The sequence below is a fragment of the Myodes glareolus genome, chromosome 22 (assembly GCF_982192425.1).
Source record: "Myodes glareolus chromosome 22, mMyoGla1.1, whole genome shotgun sequence".
NCBI classification, from domain to species: Eukaryota; Metazoa; Chordata; class Mammalia; order Rodentia; family Cricetidae; genus Myodes; species Myodes glareolus.
In genome coordinates, this window is record NC_142047.1 from 24,385,778 (window position 1) to 24,410,790 (window position 25,013).

General features: G+C 49.4%; 1 protein-coding gene across 11 annotated transcripts; it reads left to right on the forward strand.

The window, feature by feature from the left end:
* The first annotated feature begins 3,501 nt into the window (after positions 1 to 3,501).
* Positions 3,502 to 24,717, forward strand: Adgrg5 (adhesion G protein-coupled receptor G5). Of its 11 annotated transcripts, none has more exons than XM_085681987.2 (16): positions 3,524 to 3,552; positions 3,668 to 3,724; positions 5,590 to 5,662; positions 5,857 to 5,960; positions 12,917 to 12,957; positions 13,557 to 13,644; positions 13,714 to 13,789; positions 14,118 to 14,280; positions 14,760 to 14,879; positions 15,336 to 15,452; positions 16,701 to 16,853; positions 17,429 to 17,550; positions 17,773 to 18,041; positions 18,820 to 18,937; positions 22,663 to 22,940; positions 23,403 to 24,717. In XM_085681987.2, the coding sequence occupies exons 6-16, from the start codon at positions 13,581 to 13,583 to the stop codon at positions 23,501 to 23,503; spliced, it is 1,581 nt and encodes a 526-aa protein (XP_085538113.2). In that variant the 5' UTR covers positions 3,524 to 3,552; positions 3,668 to 3,724; positions 5,590 to 5,662; positions 5,857 to 5,960; positions 12,917 to 12,957; positions 13,557 to 13,580; the 3' UTR covers positions 23,504 to 24,717. The 11 variants fall into 11 exon arrangements, with proteins under 11 accessions (XP_048288069.3, XP_085538118.2, XP_048288080.3 ...); XM_085681984.2 differs by having other exon boundaries at positions 3,543 to 3,559; XM_085681983.2 differs by having other exon boundaries at positions 3,547 to 3,575.
* Positions 24,718 to 25,013: the final 296 nt, after the last annotated feature.

Consider the following 25,013-nt stretch of genomic DNA (forward strand, 5'->3'; position numbering starts at 1 on the left):
TCCGGGGGCTGCCCTCTGCTTCCCGTCCAGATGCAACTTGTGAGATTCACACACTGAGAACTCAGGGCAAAGATGTCTTCCTTTTAGAGTGGGGAAAATGAAAATTCAGATCGGCTTTTGGCTCAGATAGGATCTCTGACAGCAGTGAGCTGTCCCAGTGAGACAGGATGTCCCAGCGGTGACTGCCCTGAATTAAGAGCTCTTTCCCTTGTGTTTGGAGGTGGTAAAGGGTGGGAGGCTGATGGTGTACCAGGCTGCTGGCTGTATTTCATCACAACTGAGCCCTCTTTCTTTGGAGAAGAAGTGCTGAATACCGCCCTGGTGTGTGTGTGTGTGTGTGTGTGTGTGTGTGTATGTGTGTTGCATAGGGTGTGTGAGGGGAGCCACTCACTCACGAAACCTAGTATATGCTAGCCATAGGCTGGACAGCCACCCCGCCCCCAATTACCTAGCTGCACAGTTATCCTGTGTACTGGGTGTCATGTCACGATGAGCCCAGTGAATATCAGAAACAATGGCTTAGGCTCACCCTGGATGTCACAGAGCCCTTATCTCTCAGTTTGATCACTGTACTTCTCTAGGCATCTCTGGTGAAATACTAATCTTATTTTAGCCTCCCCCACCAGTGGACAGGGCATGCGGTTCTGTCTTTTAGACTCAAGACAGTGAAGACTGATAGCGGCCTGTGTTAGTTTATCCCTTCTATACCCCATCAACACATTGACTTTTTTCTTTGAGTCATTTTACTTTTTAGAATGTAAGTATATTTTAAAGGACTGCTTCATATTATTAGAGTAAATAAAGATCCGTGTATAAGTTGCTATAAATAGAAGAAAATCCATAAGAATGAATAGCATTCAAACAAAATAAAGCTCTTAAAATTTAGCTAGAAAGCTGTGTGTGGTGGCATATGCCTTTAATCCCAACTCTCAGGAGGCAGAAGCAGGCAAGTCTCTGAGTTCAAGACCAGCCCAGTCTACATAGTGAGTTTCAAGCCAGCCAAGGGTTACGTAGTAAGATCCTATCTCAACAAAACGAAGTAAATAAAATTTAGCTAGAAACATTCTCTTTTGTCCAAAAAGATTGTTTGTTCACCCCTGTGCACTGGCAGTGTTAACAGCAGTCAGGAAGCAGCAGGAGACCCTGCCCATCCACAGGTGAATGGGTAGAAAAACTGTGCCTACACACAGTGGAATATTATTAAACATCTTAAAAGGACAGTTTTTCCAAAGGTTATATAGCCCAGGCTGGGTTGGAACCTTTGATTCTGCTGCCTTATTCCCCCGAAGGCAGGAAACCGGTTCCTGTAGTTCACTTTGGCCTCAGTACACAGCTAGCAAAGACCTTGAATTCCTGGTCCTCCTGCCTTGGCCTCCCAAATGCTGGGATCACAGGCACATGCCATCAACTCCATCTGGAAGGACATTTAGTATAACACGACTGAATCTCGATAGTGGGCAATGTGAAGTCAGCCAGTCAGAGAAGGACACGCCCACTGGGTGATCCTGGTTATAGGAGCCTTACAGTTGTTGCACTAATAGAGACACATTAGAGTGCTTCAGCCGGGTGTGGTGTTGGCACACCTTTAACCTCAGCACTCGGGAGGCAGAGGCAGGTGGATCACTGTGAGTTCAAGGCCAGCCTGATCCACAGAGCAAGTTCCAGGAGAGCTAAACTGTTACACAGAGAAACCCTGTCTTGAAAAAAATAATAAATAAATAAATAAAGAAAGAAAGAAAGAAAGAAAGAAAGAGAGAAAGAAAGAAAGAAAGAAAAGAAAAGAAAAAAAAAGAGTGATTGCCAGGCCTTTGGGTCTGGTGAGTGGGGTGGGGAAATCAAATCTGGTGTTTGGGAAAATCAAAAAGGTTTGGTGATAGACAATGGTGATGGCTGCACAACAATGCATTACTTCATGTTGCAGAACTCTATAGCTATAAATGGATAAAATAGCAAATTTTGTGATATATTACCAAAATTAATATTTCTTTCTTTTTTCTTCATGCTGCAGACTCCAAAATGGTTTTGGGGGAGCAGGAGTGTCACAGCTGATGCAGAGCAGACATGGCTGAATGGGGCTGGTATGGACAGAGCTGGGCAGGAGTAGGAATTGGCTGGAGGGTGGGTAGATCACGAAGTCAATAGGGAGCCGTTTCTGGTGTCTGAACATGAGAGTGTCTGAAGGCGAGCTCTAAGGTGTGGTATGCAGGGATAACAAGCATCCCAAGCTGAGGCAAGAACAGTGAGGTAGTAAACATAGGGACTATGGGGACCTGGGGATCAGAGCTATCTATGCCTTCAGGGTAAGTGCTCACTGGGGAGCAGGAAGGAGTTGGCCATCCAGTTCTATCTTGGAGGCAGCCAGGGAGACCCCTGATATGAAAGGCTGACAGATGAATATCTGGTTATAATGGCCAAAAAACAAAAGCAGAAAGCTAAAGCAAGGGAGCAAGGGAGCAAGGGAGCTAGGGGTGTGGTTCAGTGTGCAGATACTTGCCCTGCGTGCACAAGGCCCTGAGGTTGAGGCCAAGCGCCACAAAAGACAATAACAAGGCAAAGAAAAACAACATCCAAAAAGGGTAAATGCTTATCTAAGTCACCCAGTGGGAGTGTGGCCAAGGAGTTGAGACACAGTTGTAGCAGGGTTCCTGCAAAACCTTTGATGGCATCTGGGCGGGGAGGCAGTGCCCCTTCTTCCCTCTGAGCCCACTGCACCCACTGTGAGCTGTGGTTTGGGTGACAGAGAGGGGGGACACCGTGCTGGGACCTCCCTGATTTCTCCCTTTGGTTGGATCTCTATCTGCCCCCCCCCACCTCTGCTCCACATGGGGCATAGAAGGGCATGTTGTTGGGTTATGGTTTCTCCAGAGATTTGGATAGACTGGGCAAGGGACAGCATCTCTAGTCCCCATTCCTGAATCACTTCCTCCAAGGCTGGTGTTACAGGGTAGAATTGTGGGAGTTCTGGCTAGAGGAGAGGCTGTTGGTCAGCTTCGCTTCCCCTGCTGCTCTGGCCATACTTTCTGAGCTCTGCCCTGGGCTACCTGGAACTGGGTCTTTATTCTCTCTAGGAGATCAACTCAGCATCTGGAACACTTGTCAGTCTTACTGTTGATATGTCCCCACCCCAAGATATTACTACCACACCTCCATCTTATAGAGGGGATATTGAAGCTCAGTCAGTTTAAAGACATTACCCCCACTCTCCTAGCCCATGGGAGGCTTGGAACTTGAACCCAGCATTTCCCAGCCTTAGATCTCTGGATCAATCCCACGGGTTGTCATGCACTCATTGGCCATTTCCCCCTTTCTATAAATGGGGAAACTGAGACCAGGGAGAAGCCATAGCTTGCCCAAGGTTGCAGAGCTGCCAGCCAGCATCTCGAACCCTCCACGTTACCATGCCGCCCTTCCTGGCACATCTTTGGAGTTACAGCCCACCCTGACCCCACGCCCCTCCCAGGAAGTACGTGAGGGGCCCCAGAGTGAGCTCAAGGAGACCTTGGTTTGGCCAACAGCTCAGAGGAAACAGAGGCTGCTACCACGAAAGAAGAAGTGAGGCGTGAGCATGGGGCGAAGTGAGACCAGAGCAGCGAGGGGACAAGGGAGCTGAGGTGAACAGAGAAGCCACAGCTCTCTTGCTCGCTCCAACTTCCTTTTCTCCCTGCAGATGCTGGAAGGCTGAATCAAGACAGCAGTGAGGACGTGACTGCAGCAGCTGCCACAGGTTAGTCCCCTAGATCCCTCCACCTTCCCACCGGTTGACGCCCATCAGCAGACCCCACGAGCCCCTTCCCAGGTTCAGGATGTCCCAGGCGTCTTGAGCTAGGGACCCGCCTCCTTCCAATTCTAAAGAAACCCTTGCTTTCAAAAGTAGCTGCTGAAGTCAAGACATGGCTGTTTTGGGGCCTAGCTTTCTGGGACCCCAGTTTTTCATCTATAAAGCCCTGTAACCTGAATCTTAGGTGACAGAGTGTGGACCGTTAGGTGCTCTACGTTGGGCTTGGCACACAGAGCCTGTGTCCGGCGAATGGGAACTGGTGAAGTTCCTGAGCAGCCTGGACAGTGTCTCAGAGAAAGTAGACTCCTTGGTGTTTTGCTGTGGCCTTCCTTACCCAGCGGGGGCACAGGCTCATAGTGGCGTCTCTGTGGGCTGCGGTTTGCTGATCCACACTGGTACATTTCTCACCCAGGCCAGAGGCAGCTAGAGGAAGCCAGAATCAGGGTCCCTTCCTGTGGTTGACAGGGGTAGCTGTTTGAGGGAGCGTGTATTTAGGAGCGTTGTGCTGGGTGTGCCCTGGTGCTGCTGGTGGGGTACACGATCTGTTCTGGGGAGGAAACAGGGGCTCCCAAGCCTCATGCACAGATGCCTTCCTGCCCAAGGCCTTTAGTTAGAGAACCAGACCTAAGGCAGGGCCTGATTCCCACAAGTAAGGATTCTGGAAGGGGTTATTTGAGTTCTTCCGGGGAAGTAGGTCTATTTGGTCACATTTTACACATGAGAAACTTGGAGGGTCGTGAGGACAAGTTCTTTTTCTCTTTCTTTCTTTCTTTTTTCTTCCTCCTCCTCCTCTTCCTCCTCCTCCTCCTCCTTCTTCTTTTTGGTTTTCTGAGACATGATTTCTCTGTAGTTTTGGAGCCTGTCCTGGAACTAGCTCTTGTAGACCAGGCTGACCTCAAACTCACAGAGATCCGCCTGCCTCTGCCTCCCGAGTGCTGGGATTAAAGGTGTGCGCCACCACCGCCTGGCTGAAACCAAGTTCTTAACCCAGTGTCACATAGCTTGGGCACTGGATAGTGGAGCTGCTTATTAAATCCAGAGCTTTCTTTTGTTCACAGATATCTTAATCTCCCTGTTGACCTAGAATAGGTCTTGTCTACTTCCACTGGACTCTCCAGCCACCTTTGGGAAGCTGGTACTGGTGCAGGCTTAGAGCCTGGAGCCCAGGTTTGGGTCCTGGCTTAACTACAAGGCTGCCACTGAACCCCAAGCAAACGCTTTGCTTTCGTGGTGTGTATTGTCTTGCAGTATTCTGGAACCATCTGGAAAGTCAGGACATGGATTCTTGTTTCTCGGGGGGCTTCACGTGATAAGTTACAGGGTTGGAAACCTGATGGCTGAGGGGACATGGTAATGGTGCATGGGTCCTGCTCAGCAGGGGCAGGAAAGGTACCTGGAGGTTACAGTAAAGGTAGTGGTTTACCCTGGGAGTGAGGTAGAAGCCGCAACTTCTGTCTGTTTGGGAGGGGGGACTTCTGCTCTGGCCTTGATTTTTATAGTTGTAAGTGGAGTCAGGCTGCTCTCTCTCTGAGTCTGCTTGGGAGTGGCATAGCTGAGGCCTGGATACCAAGCCTCAGGGCCCAGCCCCTCGAGGTCAAATTCTTCTGCCCACTGGGTTTCAGTTTCTCCACTAATAGTTCTGTCAGCTGAGGTTTTTTTTTTTTTTTGAGCTAGTAACAATGTTTGTTTTTTATTTAGTTTTCTTTTTTATTATTTATTTATTTATTTATTAAAAATTTCCACCTCCTCCCCGCCTCCCTTTTCCCTCCCCTTCCCCACTTCCCCCTCCCCGCCTCCCCCTCCTTCTCTAGTCCTAAGAGCAGTCAGAGTTCTCTGCCACGTGGGAAGTTCAAGGTCCTCTCCACTCCATCCAGGTCTATAAAGGTGAGCATCCAAACAAACCAGGCTCCCACAAAGTCAGTCCATGCAGTAGAATAAAAGTCCAGTGCCATTGTCCTTGGCTTCTCAGTCAGCCTTCATTGCCAGCCACGTTCAGAATGTCCATTTTGATCCCATGCTCCAACACGCCCAGTCTAGCTGGCCTTGGTGAGCTCCTTAGCTGAGGTTTTCTACACTAGCAGGTCCTGGCTGTCTCACTGGAAACAGTCTATGTTGTCCCTTCCAAAGCTTCCCCGGTCTTCCCAAAGCTTGCCCCGCATCCCTTCTCTGAGATCTCGGGAAGGTAAGTGAATCATGCCATCTAGCAACCTAGCTTAATTCCTCTCTTAAAACTGGCTTATATGTTAATATAGTATTAGGAAAAAACTGTGGGCTAGGAATGCGACTCAGCTTGCAGAGTGCTTTGCCTAACATTTTACAAAGCCTAGGTTCGATTCCCCCCCCCCCCCCCCCCCCGCACCACAGAAAACCAGGTGTAATGGTGCATGCCGGTGATCTCAGAACTTGGGAAGTGGAGGCAGGAGGATACTAGGACGGTGACCAGCCTCAGCTACAAAGTGAGTTTGAGGCTAGCTACACAGCGTGACCCCGCCTCAAAACCCAACCCAAACCAAATCAAATGATTAAAAATGATGCTTCTACATCACAAAATAAAGGGCCATGTGATGTTAAAAAAATAATAAGTGTCAGACTAGAAACTATTTATGCTCATGTAATAGACAGGGATTGATTTTCCTGTTACAGAAACTTCCTATAAAGTGATAGGTACATTGTACCCCAGTGTGCAAATGGTGAACCTGCACACATTCGGGTGACACACACACAGTGACAACTATTTTTGTTTCTGGCAGCACTGGGGATGGGACCTAGGCCTGGTTGTGCTTAGCAAGTGCTCTACCACTGAACAACACCCTGGCCTGGCTGCTTGTTTGTAAGGGCAAAAGACTAGAACCGAATCCCTGTCCCATTAAATGTTAGTCACAGCGGGCTGTGAGCTAAATCCTGACTCATCCCCGAGATAGCATTAGCACATGCAGTTGGAGAAGTGGCTTCCCTGGATACAGCTGTAGCAGATGCTCCCAGATGCGTTTTCAAGAGAAAGAGCCGAAGGCAGACTAGTAGGACCCAGACGCCACTTTGTATAGTTGATGGCCGAAGTCTCATTTGTCCATATTTGTTTAAAGAAACATCAGAAGCTAGCTTGAGCAGACTCCAAGAAAGGGAGTCTCCCGCAGGCCACTGGGTAGCTGGGCTTGCAGAATGGAGGACTGCTTGGTGTTTCACAGCTTTTTGTGGCTATTTCTTTACTTGCTGTTTATATTTGAAAGATGTAAATGTCTAAGCTGTCCGGAAAGTAACTAGAAACAGAGACGCGCAAGCGTAGCGTATGGGTAAGCCCGAGGAGCACAGATGAGGGCGGCAGAGAAGCGGTGTCGTTCCTACACAGATGCACTCCTTCCTCTTTCGCACATGTGAGAAAGGCAGCTTGCTTTTGCAAGGATGGAATTACATTGTTTTACAACCTTAAATTTTTTTTATATGTAAGGATGTTTTGCCTGCATATATGACTATGCACCACTTGCGAGCCTGGTGTCTAGGAGGTCAGAAGAGGGTGCTGGATCCCTTGGGACCAGAGTTACAGGTGCTCGTAAGCTGCCATGTGTCCTCTGGAACAGCAGCCAGTGCTCTTAACTTCTTGAATTGTCTCTCCAGGCCCCGGTGTTTATAACTGTAAAGCATTATTTTTCTCTGTTAGTGCTGATGATCCCCAGGGCTTTGCATGCACTAGGAAAGTGCTCCGCCACGGAGCCACACCTTGGCCCCGGTGTGTGTCACTTTCAGAATCTCTTTCACTCAAAATGCTATGTTGTGCTCATTTTTAACTTTCAAAAGTAAAATTTTAATTCATTGTACTCTCTCAACACTGGTCATCGAACCTAAGCCCCGTGGTTGCTAAGCAGTTACCACTGAGCCACGTCTCTGGTTCTCCTTTTTTAAGTGTTAATTTTGGGAGAAGTTTCAAATCCACAGGTGCTTGCAAAAAAAGAGAATCATGCAGAAATATTCTGTGTGTTCTTCACCCAGTTTTCTCCTATAGGGATGCCTATAGTGTAATCTCTGGCTCAAGAAATTCACATTAGTGCGGTTCTCGGAGATCACCAGCTCAGTATGTGTTTGCTTGCACACCAGTACAGTGTGGGTGGGATCAAGTTTTATGCAGTTTATCAAATGTAAACTCCCGGAGCAGTCAACAAACACAGTCACGGCACAAACTGCTCCATCGCCACATGGGTCCTCGCGGTCCCCCTTCCTAGACGCACGGGAGCCCTCCCTTGCCCGTGGCAACCACTGATCTCTCTGTGTCTCTGTAATTATCATTTCAAGCATATTCTGCTCGTCACATCACAAAAGTCTTAACATTTTGAGATTTTTTTTTGTTTACTCAGTCGAATTCCTTTGAGATACTTCTAAGTATATAGTTTCTTGTTTTTTTTTTTTTTTCGTTTTGTTTTGTCTTTGATTGATACAGGACTCACTAAGTAGACCAGGCAGTCCCAGAACTCACAGAGATTCACCTACTTTTGCCTCAAGTGATGGGATTAATGACATGTGCCACCATACCTGGCAAGTATATAGATTTATAAAGAAATACATTTCCCTGAATTGCTGAGTTCTTATGGCATGGCTGTTGTGTATATGAGTGGGATGCACACATGCCATTGAAATGTCGATGTCAAAGGACAGTGTCTTGGATTTTGCTCTCTCCAACCTTCACTTGGGTTGCAGGCACTGAGTTCATGTCACCAGGCTTTTGTGGCAAGTGCCCTTACCCACCGAGCCATCTTGCTGGAGCCAATTATTTTTATGGAAGATTTTCATTTGTTTCTGTGTGTAAGAGTTTGCCTATGCATGCACACAGAGGCCAAAAAAGATGTGGGGGCATCTTACATCCTCTGTAACTGTTCCTCTTAGGCAGAGCTTCTTGAACCTGACGTTTGTGTCTCGGTTAGGCTGGAAACCAGCAAATCCCAGACGTCTCCCTGCCTCTCTCCGCTTGGCACTGGGGTACAGGTGCTTGTGGGGGACAGTGTCTTGTTACATGGGTGCTGGCATCTGGATTCCAGGCCTCATGACGGTAGGGCAAACAGTCTTAACTGTGCAGCCATATTTTCATCTGCAAACTAACTCCTTTCTTTCTTCCTTCCTTCCTCCCTCCCTCCTTTCCTCCTTCCCCTTTCCTCCTTCCTTCCTTCCTTTCTTTCTTCCTTCCGTTCTTCCTTCCTTCCTTCCTTTCTTTCCCTTTCTCTCTTTTTCTTTTTGTGGTACTGAATCAAAGGCCTCACACATGCTAGGCAAATGTTCTACCACTGAGCAATATTCTGCAGTCTTTTTATTTTTGTAATCTTTAGAATTTATTTATTTATTTATTTATTTATTTATTTATTTATTTGGTTTTTCGAGACAGGGTTTCTCTGTAGCTTTGGTGCCTGTCCCGGAACTAGCTCTTGTAGCCCAGGCTGGCCTCGAACTCACAGAGATCCGCCTGCCTCTGCCTCCCGAGTGCTGGGATTAAAGGCGTGCGCCATCACCGCTCGGCTAGAATTTATTTTGTTTATTGTCTTTGGGTTTCTGTTGCTGTGACAAAAACTTCATGACCAAAAGCAACCTGAGGAGGAAAGGATTTATTTCAGCTTACAGTTCACAGTCTATCATGAAGGGAAATTAGGGCAGCGGCTCAAGGCAGGAACCAGGAAGTAGGAACTGAAACAGAGGCCATGGAGAAATGTTTCTTTCTGGCTTATTCTTCATGGCTTGCTCAGCCCGATTTCTTTCTTTCTTTTTAAACTTAAAAAAAAATTATGTGTATTGATGCTTAGCTCACATGTATATTTATTCACCTTGTATGTGCCCGATGCTGAGGGAGGCCAGAAGAGGGTGTTAGATCCCCTCGAACTGAAATGACAGATGGTTGTGAGCCAGTATGGGTTCTGGGAATTGAACCCACCCAGGTCCTTTGGAAGAAAACTCAGTACTCTTAACTGCTGAGCTGTATCTCCAGCCCTTAGCCTGCTTCCCTATAGCACCTAGGACCACCAACCCTGGGGTGGCGTCTCCCACAGCAAGCTGGACCCTCTCACATCCATCAGCAAAGGAAACGCCACGCAGGCCAGCCTGGTAGGATGATTTTCTCAGTTGAGGTTCCTTCTTCCCAATGACTCTAGCCAGCACATTAATTAATTATCATGTTGCACAAAAGTGGATATGTGTGTGACTTTATTTTTTAACATTTATTTATTTTGTGTGTGTGTGTGTGTGTGTGTGTGTGTGTGTGTGTGTGTATGTGCGTATGTGTATGCACTCATGCTCCTACACAACATGTATGTGGAGGTCAAGGGACAACCTTTGGGAGTGGGCTTTCTCCTTCCACCATGCACTCCGCAGAAGGAATTCAGGTAGCCAGGCCTGCGCAAAATGCTGTGTAGTTGTGTTTTGTTTTGTTTTGCTTAGAAGTATGTTAGGAAGAGGAAACACCCGTTGAGGAACTGTTTCCGTCACACTGCCCTGTGGGGCATTGTCTTGACTAACATGAGAGGGGAGGGCCAGTGTGGGTAGCGCCCCTGTCGGGCAGGTGGTCCTGGCTTCTATGGGAAAGCAGGCTGGGAAAGTCACGAGGAGCAAGTCAGTAGGCACGTTCCTTCATGGCTTCTGCTCCAGCCCCTGCCCTGATTTTCCTTCATGGTGGAATGTGAGCTGTAAGCTGAAATGCCCCCAACCAGATGCTTTTGGTCATGATGTTTATCACGCAGCCTGTGCTCTTACCCTCTGAGCATCTCACTGGTCCTATTTTTAAAAATTCTTTCCTTAATAGCTTTAATTAATTCCTGAAGTAATTTAGTGAAAAGTAAGTCCCACTGATCAGGTTAGGCGCATTCTAAACAGATGATCGCAGAAATAGATCGTGTGCACGGTGTATAGCGGCGTGAAGGATTGCTTTGCTTAGTTTTGCTAAGCTGTTTTTCTTTCCGAATTTTCATCCTTTGGGACTCATGTTTGCATTCTACTGAATGAAGTCACAACGCAGATATACAGTTTGGGAAGCATCAAGGTCTGATGCCGTGATGTGTCAAAAGCAGGAAGCAGCACAGGTGGCCACCAGTCATGAATGTCTTCATCCCGTTTGCTTGGCAAAAGGACCAAGAAAAATTCTTCAGATTCATTTAGACACATGGAATTTTTGCCGTGTTATTTTATTCTTCTTTCAAGATTTTTATGTCAGGGCTGGAGAGATGGTTAAGAAGTTAAGAACACTGACTATTCTTTCAGACGTCCTGAGTTCAATTCCCAGAAACCACATGAGTAGCTCACAACTGTCTATAAGATCTGGTGCCCTCTTCTGGTCTACAAGAATACATGCAGGCAGAATACTGTATACATAATTAATAAATAAATCTTTTTTAAAAATTGTTTTTATTGAGCTGCATATTTTTCTCTGCTCCCCTTCCTTCCTCTCCCTTCCCTCCTTCTACCTTCTCCCGAGGTCCCCATGCTCCCAATTTACTCAGGAGATCTTGTCTTTTCCTACTTCCCATGTAGATTAGATCCATGTATGTCTCTCTTAGTGTCCTCTTTGTTGTCTAGGTTCTCTGGGATTGTGATTTGTAGGCTGGTTTTTCTTTGTTTTATGTCTAAAAGCCACTTATGAAAGAGTGTATATGATGTTTGACTTTCTGGATCTCGGTTACTTCACTCAATATGATATTTCCTAGATCCATCCATTTGCCCGCAAATTTCAAGATGTCATTATTTTTTTCTGCTGTGTAGTACTCTAGTATGTAAATGTACCACACGTTCTTTATCCATTCATAAATAAATCTTTTAAGAAAAGATTTTTATATCAAATTGATTCTTGGCTTAAATGAATAATGTTGCCATATCACTGAAAAATGTGGTAAAGCCAGGCATGGTGACCATGCCTTTAATCTCAGCATTCCTGAGGCAGAGGCAGGAGGCTCTCTCGGAGTTTGAGGCCAGCCTGGTCTACATGAGTTCCAGGACAGCCAGAGCTACATAGTGAGACCCTGTCTCAAAAACATAACAAAGCAAAATTAATTTATTTTTACATCTATCTATCTATCTATCTATCTATCTATCTATCTATCTATCTATCATCTATCTATCTATCTATCTATCTATCTATCTATCTATCTATCTATCTATCTATTTATCTATCTATCATATTCAATGAGGCAGGGGCTCCCAGTCAAACCCACAGCTAACCAATGTGGTTAATCTAGGCAGCTTGCTCTGGGGATCCCTTGTCTTTTAAGGCTGGAATAACAGATGATCACTTTGCTCACCCAGTGTTTCCATGTGTTCTGGGGATTCAAACTCTGGTCCCCTTGTTTCTGTGTCAAGGGCTTACCCTCTAGGCTATGTCCTCCCTACCCACTGGGTTATCTCCCAGACTAAATCCTCGTGTTTAGCTTCATCTTCCATGCCCCTCTTCAGAGGCCCCTGATGCCTCCCATTCTCAAGCGCTTCCAAGGCCACGAGCCTTGTACTAGCTGGTGTCTCCTTGCTCTCCATCTCTCCCATGAATCCCTCCCCTGCCCATTGCAATACTAGATAAAATGGACAAATTGATTTCCCAGGCAGCCACTTGCTCGGGGTCACTAGAAAGTCTCAGCTGTCACCCTCCTCCCCATTTTCCGTCTTGTAGATTTGTGCTTAGCTTTGTTTGTTTTTCCAGACAAGGATTTCTCTGCATAGTTCTGGCTCTCCTGAAACTCTCTCTCTCTCTCTCTCTCTCTCTCTCTCTCTCTCTCTCTCTCTCTTTTGTTTTAAAGATTTATTTATTTATTATGTATACAGTCTTCTGTCTGCATGTACACCTACAGGCCATAAGAGGGTGCCAGATCTCATTACAGATGGTTGCGAGCCACCATGTGGTTGCTGGGAATTGAACTCAAGACCTCTGGAAGAGCAGCCAGTGCTCTTAACTGCTGAGCCATTTCTCCAGCCCCTGTCCTGGAACTCTTTATAGACCAGGCTGGCCTCAAACTCAGAGATTTGCCTGCCCCTGCCTCCGAGTACTGGGATTAAAGGCATGCATCATCATGCCCTTTGCTTTGAGCTTACCTTATCTGTTTAGTCTCCTTTTGGAAGGGTTTTTGGGGTCGACATAATCTTACTGTATTTAGGTAGAAGTTCATTCATCTATTCCCCTCTTTTCCTAAGGTGCTGAGGATTGAACCAGAGCCTTGGACACACTCAGCGAGGTCCGTCAACATGGAGAGAAACTTGGGGAAGGATGTGGGAAGATCCCTATTTGTACAGTTAGTGACAGGATGGGTCAGGATTATGCCTTGCTTGCTTATAGTAGTACCCCACCCCCATCCACTGAGGCTGAGGAACCCCAGGGAGACTCTCAGGCTGAGCAGCTAATGGTAGCTATACTCAGTGAGTCAAACTTTCTGGAGTCAGGGACACTTGGCTTTGACGATCTTCAAGCAAAGACAGAGTCTTTGGCCTCAGCCTGGGTTCCCCCGGAAATACAGAAGTGAAGAAGCTGCCGATACTGGGTTAGAGATGTAGTTCAGTTGGCAGAGTGCTTGGCTGGCATGCATGCAGCCTGTGTTCGATCCTCAGTACTGCTGGGCACTGGGATGAGCTATGCCATCTCTCTCAGCTACATAGCATGTTTGAGGCTAGCCTGGGCTACAGAAGATCCTATCTCAGCAACAGCCACAGAAGGAAAAGGAGAAGGCGGAGGAGGAAAAGGAAAAGAAGAAAAGAAGAAAGCCGGGGGTGGTGGGTGGGGGTGTTTACAGAAATATCTACAAGGTAGAGGTACTGACCGTGGTCTCCCCTCTCCAAGGCCAAGAGGATCCCAGCAGAGGACATGGATGCACGCGTGTCCCTTTTCGTCTGCCTGGGCCTTCTGGCTGCTCAAAGTATCCCAGCAGGTAGGTGGTGACCTCCGGGGGGAGGAGTGCTGAGAAGCCGGCTCAAGGCCTAAGTCCCACTATCCACAGAAACAATACCAGAACTACTGACCTTGATGAAGAACCTGGAGCGGCCCAGAGGCCGGACCTTATCTTCCAGAGTGAAGTGAGTCAGCCATACACATATCCAGCTAGTGGTGACTGAGTACCCACTGTGTGAGTACCCACTCGCTGTCTGCCTGGTACCAGGGCCTGGAGTGTTAGCAAAGGCTTGCCTCAGCCCTTCCAGAGTTTATTGAGGCCCCTTGATGAAGTGTTACCAGTCAAACAGGTCCTTGCATTTCCTAGGTAGGGACTCTAAGATGTGGGCTGGGGACACGGGTTACACGGGGCGGGGGGGTGCAGGGAGTAGAGATGTAATGGTGGGAGGGCTGGGTGGGGGTGGAAGGCCCCACCCCCAGGCTGTCTCCAGCTCCTCCCCCACTCCTGCCCAGTCCCAGGCATATCCATCACCTGGAGCAGAAGCTGCTCAATGCCAGCTTCTGCGGACACAACCTGACGCTGCAGACAAACGCCATCCAGTCTCTGATCTTCAAGCTGGGTTGCAGCTTTCCTGGCCTCTCCCTGTCCAGTGCCACCCTACCAAGTGTCCCCCAGGTCAGAGGCAGCCAGGGAAGGCCTGCAGGGGCTTACGGTCAAGACCTTCCCCCACTGCCTGGGCCCCCAGTCCCCTGTTCATGCTCTGCCCTGATCTGCTGGGAGTTGCCTCTTCTGCTTTGCTGTCTGGAGAGCAAAAAGAGGAGGTATCCCAGGACCCCCCAGGTCAGGCTCTTCATCCTGATTTTGTTCGGAGGCAGGTGGAGGGCCGGTCCCTGGCGCTGGTAGCAGCCAGGGCCACCTGTGTCCTTCCTTTTAGGACTCTGGTGTTCACAGGGTCAGATGCTTGTCTGGTGCTGGGGTGGTTCTGTTCTTGGGGGGAATGAAGATGGGTGGGGAGGTCTGGGAGGAGGGTGCTATCGAAAAGTGGAGCTCAGGTGAGGTCTGGAAATGTTTAATGGGGCGGGAGTCCAAAGGTGTTGGGACTGGATCTGTGGTCTCTGATCAGTAGGCCTCAGCCCATCTGCTGTCCTCCACAGGCCTGGGCCCCGCATGGCATGCAATTTCCTGCTGAGCTGACCAAGGATGCCTGTGTGGCCTCCCAGCCTGCCAGACTTCGACTCATCTGCATCTACTTCTTCACGGCACAGCTCTTCCAGGTCAGCAGAAGGTGGCCAAGGACGCTTCTGTGTCACAGGTTGGCCCGTGAGTGGGGACAGCTCACTGTGCAACTGTAGGTGGCCACTGCCACTCTGGGACCCACTTTCCCTACCTGCTTTAGGGAGAGACAAAAGCCACTTAAGGAAAGAAGAATGGGTTTCGAGGGGGCAGTCCATCGTGGTGGGCAGGAGTGCACAGGCCTAACCTATTTCAGAAAATCCCTCACCAGCCTGCCCAGAGGCTTGACTCAAGGCAATCTGACGTCTTTTCAAACATAATATATAGGAGGGAGGTAGGCTTGCAGTCTGCAAGTGAGACCCAAGACCTTAGTGCATCAATGTCTGTGCTGAGACAGGAGACAGACAGAAGGGAAGAGGGCTGGGATGAGAATTCTGATCTCACACAGGATTTATCTGACCCCCCCACACTTGATCCCTTTTCTACTGCCTTTCCAGGATGACAGTAACTCATCCCTGCTCAACAACTATGTCCTGGGGGCCCAGCTGGATCACAGGGCTGTGAACAACCTTCAGAATCCCGTCAACATCAGCTTCTGGCACAACCGAAGTCTGGTACTGTTAGGCCCACCTCCACCCCAGCCTCTGAAGCTTTCCCGTCAGCCCCGGTTTGGCCAAACTTAAACTGTGGCACCATATGGGAAACAACTTTAAATCTGTTCTTTGAAAAATTTCTGTAAAGAAACGAGAAAGAACTTTGTCGTGATTTGTAGAGAATCAGCTTAAGCACCAAAGGGGATTTCTACGTCCCTATCAGTGGAATGTCCAGGGGAGTTCCGCCTTCAGGTATGGCTGGATCCAGGCATGGACGTAATACTGTTAGAGTTCAGTCTTCTCTAGTCTCAACCGTGTTTTCCTGCCTTGGCTTTCATTCCTATGGTAAGATGGGATGGATGCTGAAGATACCGGTTCACATCCATTCTAGGAAGGTTCTTTCCCACCAGTGCAAAAGGTTTGACTGACTCGTGTGTCTGTGGCTGAACCAGGTGGTGGCCAGGATGAGACGTGTGGATTTGCTAGGCTGGGCCACATGGGGTGGGGGTAGCGCTGGTGCTGATGCTGGAACAGGAAAGAGTAGCCGGGAGGCACAAGTCTTCTTCCTCCTCCTGCTGCTGCTGCTGCTGCTGCTTCTGGGTCCCCATCTGCCTGCCTCCCTGTGAGGAACCAAAGTGCTATTTTCTGGCTCTGCCTGCCTCCGTCTGGGCAGGAAGGCTGGCATTGCCAACTTCACAGCAACCTCCCCTTTCACCTTCAGAGATTTGCCATTGCCTTTCCCTTTGGAATGAGTGTCCAGTTCCACTTCCATTCAATCCCTGTATCCCTAAGGCCTCCCTTCCCTCTGTCCCTCCTCTTCTGCTGTCCATAGTGTGTCTGTGTCACACCCCTTACGTCCAACGTAGGACTTGGCTGCCAATGAGTCTCCCATCATCATGGGTCTGGGAGGAGGCAGTAGTGGTTTGTAGAAGATCTGTCACAGGAAGAGCCAGCACTGCACACACACCCCTACCCCCTGAATGGCCTTTTTTGCTTCTGCCAACCTTGGGACTTGGATATGTATAGTCCATTTCACAGATGAATAAACTGAGGTTCAGAGAGGCTTGCCCATTTGTCCAGGACAACTGAGAACTCACGGTGAAGGTGGGGCTGGTATCTGGGATTGTTAAAGCCCAGCCAGCACCCACAAAATGTTGACGGGGTGCAGTTGACTCTCTCTTGGGCCCCAGGACCCCAGCCCCTCACATGGGATCTCATCCTGCACCCCTAGACTCACCTCCCACCCCCTGCGCCCGCGTCTCATTTCAGGAAGGGTACACGGTGACCTGTGTTTTCTGGAAGGAGGGAGCCGGCCAGCACAGCTGGGGGGCCTGGAGCCCCGAGGGCTGCTATACAGAGCAGCCTTCACCCTCTCAGGTCCTCTGTCGCTGCAACCACCTCACCTACTTCGCAGTTCTCATGGTATGCCGGCATTCGCCACGAGCGAGGGGGACGGGAGCTGCAGGAGCCCCGGGGTGGGTGGGTACAGGAGTAAGGTCAGCCCAACCCTCCTAGGCTGGAGTCACACAAGTCAACTTAGGAACCTGCTTTCCTTTAAAGGTTTGTAGGCTTCAGGCTCGACTTGATCCAGGGGCTAAATCATACCAAGACAGGATTTGATCTCTGTCCCTCAACTCTGCTTACTCTGTCCTGGCTTGGCCCTCAGCTAGGATGTCCTGGGGGTAATAACAGCTGCCAGCCCCTTCAGGCTCATGCCTTGCTGGCTTTTAGACCAATGGACTCAAGAGCCTCCTTTACCCAGTCTCGGTCCAGGCTTGGTGGGCACCCCAGCTATGTGTATGGACTGGGATAAGTGTGCTTTCGGGAGGTGGTGGGTGAAAAAAACCACAGTGCGGGCTATGGCTTCATTCAGGGCAGGACTGGGCTGGGCTGTGGGGAAGGGATTTGGAACTGAGGTCTGGGAGACGTCTCTGGTGGAACCCAGAGAGAGCTGGGCATTTCTATGCTTCAGCCCCTCAGCCCCTTTTGCCCTATAGCAGCTCTCTGGAGACCCCGTGCCCGCTGAGCTACGGGTGCCTCTTGAGTACATCTCCTTGGTGGGTTGCAGCATCTCTGTCGTGGCCGCGCTGCTCACCATACTACTGTACGCCCACTCCAGGTAATCCTCGCCCTGCTCAGCCCACCTACTTCCGCTGCACATTTTCCTTCGTGCCCCAGCTTCTTGGGGTAGGCGATGCTACTAAGAGGGAAGGGCTGCAGGACATGAGCCATCCTAACAGCGTGGCAGTTATTGGGTCGCTTCCTATCAGCTTCAATTTCCCCATCATTGTGCATCTGTAAGCCAGGCCCTGGCACCATCTGGGCAATGTTCCACCCACAGGAAGCAAAGTGACTCCGTCACACGCATCCACATGAACCTGCACGGCTCTGTTCTGCTCCTGAACGTCACCTTCCTTCTGAGCTCCCAGATGGCCCTGCCCACAGTGCCCAGGTCAGTGTGCACGGTGCTGGCTGCCACCCTCCACTATGCGCTGCTCAGCTGCCTTACCTGGATGGCCGTCGAAGGCTTCAACCTCTACCTTCTCCTGGGGCGCGTCTACAATGTCTACATCCACCGATACTTGCTCAAGCTCTGCGCGTTGGGCTGGGGTAAGGGACATCTATCTAACTTGCCTCTGAATCTTCCAGAGCACGGGTACTAACCCCGAGTCCCCCTGCCTGTCATGGCAACCGCTGTGTGACCATGAACCACCATCCCTGTCAACACTAAGTGCTTGCTACAATCTCTATTCCATCAATGGCATCACTTCCGCCGCCACCTCCACCCCCAGCAGCACCATTGCCCCTGTGTGTCCTCACCTCTGGATCTGCTTCTGTTTCCAACACTATCGTTTCTACTATTGTGACTTCATCACCTCCGTTCTTGGCACTGCCGTCACCCCCAGTCCCCAGTCCCCAGTCCCCTGTCCCCACCATCACCCCCACCATGTCCCTGCCCACACCTGCCTTTACTTCCGTTTCCAGCACCCCATCTCCTTCATCCTCATCACCTTTCTCACCTTCACTGCACCCCGCCACCCTCCCCTTACCCTTCTTTACCACAGCGGGACCATCACGGACATCACCATGACCTCAATAACCTCTTGTTGTGGTCTCTATTTCCTCTCAAGTTCCCTGGCCACCCCCATCTCCTGTCAGCTCCCTGCCACCTCCCTGGTGACCACCACCACTGCTGCCACTCAGCCCCGGAATCTCACTGATACCACCTTGGAGATGAGCCTCTTCCAAGACCGCTAAGCTGGCTCTGAAGCCGGATCTTGTGTGGGGCTGCAGCTCAGCATAGTGTGCACCCCCCCTCCCCCGTCAGCAGGCCCAAGGACCGGAACCAGCTCATCTTGGGGTTTCCTGTCTTTGTCTCGCCCTCCAGGCTTTCCAGCCCTCTTGGTGCTGCTGCTTCTGGTGATCAAGAGCTCAGTGTATGGACCCCACGTGATCTCTTTCTCCAAAAGCCAGGAAAATGGCACAGGCTTCCAGAATGTGTCCATGTGAGTGCCTGGTGAGGTAGAGGGGCCATGCGGGCCTGGGATCTCTAAGGTGATGTGATGGCTGAGGGGCAAAGAGCCACGGTTTAAAGGCAGAGGGGATTCCAGTGGGTTCTGCCCACCCTTTCTATGCCCCTGAGGTCTTTGCAGGGATGGCTGCTTGCTCTGTGCCGATTGACTAGGAAGCCATTGAGTGGACACCAATACTTGCAGAACCTCCAAGGCCAGTTACAATGGTTCTCAGCCTTCCTAATGCTGTGACCCTTTAGTACAGTTCCTCATGTCGCCGTGGCCCCCAACCATACAATTATTTTCGTTGCTGCTTGATAACTGTAATTTTGCTGCAGTTAATTAATTGTGATGTAAATACCTGGTAAGTCACCTTTGTGGGGGTTCTGACCCAAAGGTTGAGAATCATTGAGTTAGGAGGTCCTGCCAACACTTGGCCATATATAACACGGCCACAAGGTTAGTCTTGTTGTTTGACCCAGTGCAGGCCCCAGAGCTGCCTCGCTCAGTTGGCACTTGACTGCTGGGCTCTCAGGCCACCTTGTTTAGCTGACAGGCTCAGCTTAGCTCTTCCTTCCTTGCACAGAGCAAGGACAATGCCAGCACTCCAGCTCCCGTGCTGCTGGCGTAGGGCCTAGGGGTGGGGAATGCCATGGGGGAATAAACTCATCTTCTACAGGGCCTGGGGTGAAGACAAACTCTGCTGTGACTTTTCACACCCAGGGACATCAAGTTTATTATTCCAAAACCCTTCAACAGCTGGGTACAAGGTAGTGTAGGAGACCCCCGTGGAGGGTGGGTGAGACAGCTTGTGGGTAAAAGCACAAACTTACATCCTGATTCTATCCCCAGAATCTATGGTGGAAGGAGAAAATTAACACCCCAAATCTGTCCTTTGACCCCCACATCACAAACATTGTGCATGTATAACAACAGTAAATAAAATAATAAGACCCGCTTGAAGCCATCTGGAGAGTTGACAGTCCAGTCACCATGGCTCTCTCTGGCAGCTCAGGATAGTTGAGGGCTCGTGGGGGCAGGCTTCATAGATGAGTATGTTCAATGCTCACAGTGAGGGTTCAGTCCCACTGCCAGCCCTAGGTCAAAATAGGGCAACTGAGGCACAGACAGCTCAATAACTCATCTGTGAGATCCCAGGTTATCTATTAAATGTGGGGACTTAGCCTCTCAGCAGCTCCAGGGCAGTCCTCCGGACACTGCCCAGATCCGGAGTCTGGAAAGGAGTAGGAAGTGGCAGGGATATTGCTAAGGGGTGAGCACCTTTAGAGATGTATCTCATTGTATCATGTGCAGTGTGGACAAAAGAGCTTCATTGACAGGTGCCTAAGAGGGACACAGCAGTGAACCAGTGGGGACCTTCACACTACATTTCTCTCACCCTTTTCTGTCTTTCAGGAGATTGTTATTCTGCTTTGGTGACTTTTATTTTCCATTAAAAACTCAGAGAACTGTATTATCCATCTATGTATATATCTACATATTTATCCATTCATCTATCTATCTATCTATTTATCTATCTATCTATCTATCTATCTATCTATTATCTATCTATTATCTATTATCTATCTATCTATCTATCTATCTATCTATCTATCTATCTATCTATCTATCTATCTATCTATCCATCCATCCATTTGTCCATTCATCCAGTCCATCCATCCATCGATCTGTCCTTTGATCCATCAATTCATCCATTTATCCATCCATCCATCCATCCATTGATCCATCAATCAATCCATTCCATCCATCCATCCATCGATCTATCCATTGATCCATCGATCCATCATCCATCCATTTATTGATCTATCATTTGTCTTAGATTCTTTTTTTTTTTTTTTGAGACAGGATTTTTCTGTAGCTTTGGAGCCTGTCCTGGAGCTAGCTCTTGTAGACCAGGCTGGCCTCGAACTCACAGAGATCTGCCTCCTGAGTGCTGGGATTAAAGGCGTGCGCCACCACCGCCCAGCTTTGTCTTAGATACTTTTCTATGGCTGTGATAAAATACTCTGACGACAGCAGGTTAACAGAGAAGACTTGATTTTGACTGTCTGTCTCAGGGTGCAGCCCTTATCATGGTGGAGAGGTGGAGGTGGCAGGAGCGGAAGCAGCTGGTCACATGTCTGCATGTGATGGCAGAAGTGATGAACGTGTGCTTCTGCTTTGCTGCCTTTCTCCAGTTCTGTAGCCCAGGATCCCAGTCAGGGAGTGGCACCATTCACACCCTCCCAGTGGGAGGGTCTTCCTGCCTCAGTTAACATAAGATAATGTCCAGAGGCCTGCCTTCCACACAGTGTCTGTCTGTCTGTTATCTATCTATCTATCTATCTATCTATCTATCTATCTATCTATCTATCTATCTATCTATCTATCATCTATCTATCTATCTATCTATTATCTATCTATCTATCTATCTATCATCTATCTATCAATCATCTATCTATCTATCTATTATCTATCAATCTATCTATCTATCTATCATCTATCTATCTATCTATCTATCTATCATCTATCTATCTATCTATCATCTAACTATCATCTATATATTATCTATCAATCATCTATCTATCTATCTATTATCTATCATCTATCTCTCTATCATCTATCTATCTACCTACCTATCATCTACTTTTCTATCTACTTGTTATTTACCCACCTTCATCTGTCTGCATCTCTAAACTAAAATGACTCTCCAAACGCAGTCTGGTCATATAGCAGGGATGCTGGAGTAGTGAGCAGTGGTAGAGCCTCGTGCTAGAATATTCTGTAGCAGCAAAAGCGAAGGATGCATAATGCTGCTTACCCATGTGCATGACTCTTGTAAATGATGTTCAAGGCCACTGTGACTCCAGCATCAGGGCCCCAGGAGGTGGGTATCTATATGTGATTGTGACAGGAACCCAGACTCAGGTCCCAGACTAAGGGGCTTCAAGTTCAACCCTTGCCCCAGCCCGTGTATGCTTCTAAGCAGAAGTCTTAACTATGGAATGGAGATGGTTAGGTGCCTGCTCCTGGTCTGTCATGAGGATTGCCTGGGATCACCCATGCTGACCATGGGGCATGCTCTGATCGAAGCAAAGATTAGCACCTCTTTTGAAGTGTCCTAGAGAGGAAAAGTCCAAGGCCTCTTGGAGGGTCTAGGCCCAGGTCAGGGCCCAGCAGGCACCCCTAGGTTCAGTGTCCTCTGTGGGATTTCCCTACCGCTCTTCTGCTCCCCAGCTCTTTCATGCTAGAGCATCTGCCCGGCAAACCATGGGGTGGTGCTTCACGTACTGCTTAGCTCTAGGTGGGGAAATGTCTAGGGAGGTGTGTCCCATTACACAGAGGTGGTGGCAAGATGGTGGCGGTGGTGGGTGGAGTGGAAGAGGAAGCTTCTAGAATGAGAGCCCAGACCAGCGATCTACAAGACATTGATCAGGTTGGCATAGAGGAGGTGAGGCAGCAGGATGAGGAAAGGAGACTTGAGATACCGTGGCTGTGAGGAGGCACTTCAGGAAGTGGATGGCGGTGTCGGATGATCCCGTCATGGTGGCTGGTGGGAAACTGGGCTCGGGGTTTGGGCATATGAACTATCAGGCAAGTTACAATCCCTGGAACAGCAAGACCAGGCAGGGGTAGAGTCAGCCCCAAGGCTCAGGTGCACTTGCCCTCCTGCAGGTCTTGGGGTCCTGCTAATCCTGACCTTTCCTCCTATCCTGCAGGTGTTGGGTGCGCAGTCCCATGGTACATAGAGTCCTGGTCATGGGCTATGGTGGCCTCACTTCTCTGTTCAACCTGGTAGTGCTGGCCTGGGCTCTGCGGATATTGTGCAGGTTACGGGCGCAGAAGAAGGCGCTGAGCTCCTGGGCCTGCCGGGACACCGTCATGGTACTGGGCCTCACGGTGCTCCTGGGCACCACCTGGGCCCTGGCCTTCTTCTCCTTTGGTGTCTTCCTGCTGCCTCAGCTCTTCCTCTTCACCATCTTCAACTCGCTCTATGGTAGGGCTGCGGGAGCTCACAGCGTGGCAAGCACTGGTAGGGGGCTGGTCACCAAGGGTCTCTAGGTCAAGGGGTGGGTGATGGTTGAGTCCACAGCTCCATTTAAGCTGATCTGGGGATATATCTGCCCAGAGGAGAGAGTGGCCTTTGTTTTTTTTTTTTTCTGTTTTTTTTTAAGATTTATTTATTATGTATACAACATTCTGCCTCCATGTACGCCTGCCTGCCAGAAAAGGGCACCAGATCTCATTACAGATGATTGTGAGCCACCATGTGGTTGCTGGGAATTGAACTCAGGTCCTCTGGAAGCGCAGTCAGTGCTCTTAACCACTGAGCCATCTCTCCAGCCCGAGAGTGGCCTTTGAACTGCAGGAAGGTGCCCTCCGGGTCTGTCCCTTTATCCCCCAACGACAGGAGGTTGTTAGTTCTGGTGCCGTTCTCATTGACCAGCCTGTCTTGCAGGTTTCTTCCTCTTCCTGTGGTTCTGTTCGCAAAGACGTCACTCAGATGCCCAAGCCAAGGCGGAGATGGAGGCAGTCAGCTTCTCCCAGACGACACATTAACCCAGCTTCCGGCCTGCAGCCTCAGCCTCTCCGGCTTCCAGCAGCCCACGGCCTTGGCTCATCCAGGGACGGTGGTGGGCAGGTTGTGGAACACCGGAGTCCACTGTACCCTCAAGGGATCCTTTTCACCTCCCAGAATTACCTAGGGCAGAAGGCAGCATGGGTCTCCTCGCCCTGGTCCTTCATGCCTGGGTGCAACTCCATTGGCCAGGCTATGGTCTACCAGCCAGGAGGTTACGCCAGACTGGATCACACCTTGCACCCTGCTCAGCGCTTACAGATACAGCGTTGTGGCCTGTTTCTGGGGCCATTCTTCCTTTTGCCAGTCCCAACTGATGAAAACTTCAAGTTTCTATCTTTCCAAAGATCAAGAAATCCAGCCCTTCCCCCTCCTTAACCACACAGCCAAGACCAGGCCTCTGTGTCTTTCCCTGAAGCAGAGCCTGCTGGGCTTGAGGGCTCTAGCTGCTAGCCCACTGTGTAGGCCAAATTTTCCTGGTGGACATGAGAGTGTGTGTGTGTTCAAAATCTACAAACTCTGCCCACAATGGGAGAGCATCTGTGCTGCCAGTCAGACCAGATGCGAGGCAGTGCTTTCCCCAGGATGGACAGTAGGGGGCGCTGTTGGCTTGTGTGCCAAAATTGCCCCTGGAAATGCAGCTGTTACCTACCTGTCTGAGGACCCATCGACCAGTAGGAGAGTCTGGGGCCTACAACACCATTGGCTTTCACACATCCATTGTCTCTTTCTCTGTGCAGCCAAACAAGGTCATGGTTGGGGGTTCCTGGCACCTGAGTAGGTGCCTGGGGTAGACATCAAGTATACCATGTACTTGAACCACAGAAAGGGAATCAGAGCTGGATGCCGTCCTCCTGGAGGGTCCTCTGCCTTCCTGGACATTTCTGGGTAATCATGTCTCCATCTTCCCAGGGGGACCTCTGAGTGTTTCTGGGTAATCACGTACTTAGCTCCTCACTGGCTGGGGAGTGTACAGGCTCTGGACCAGGCTGCCTGGGATCAGACGCCAGGTCAGTGGCTGCGGGCAAGTTGTTCAGCCTCTTTGTACCTTAGTTTCCCCATCTACAGCAGGGACAGCAGTAGTAACTATTTGGAAGATTCAGTAAAAGAAAATCCACTTAAGTCTAACTACATGAGGCCTCAATAAGTGGTCACTGCTATTATTAGATTTATATTATAATTTTTATTCTAATTATCTCTCTCTGTGTATGGTGTATGTGTACACATGTATGCAGGTGCAATAGCCTTACACATATGTCCTGGAACCAGAGAAGGATATTGGGTGCCCTATTCTCTGACTCTCTGCCTTATTCCCTTGAGACAGGGTTTCTCGGTGATCACGGAGCCAGGCTGACGGCCAGCAACCCCAGCAATCCTCTACTTTCACCCAATACCCCTCCTGCCCCCCCCCCCCCCAGCACTGGGGTTACAGGCTCACGTGACATACTTGACTTTTTACATAGGTGCTGGGATCTGAACTCAGGATCTCAT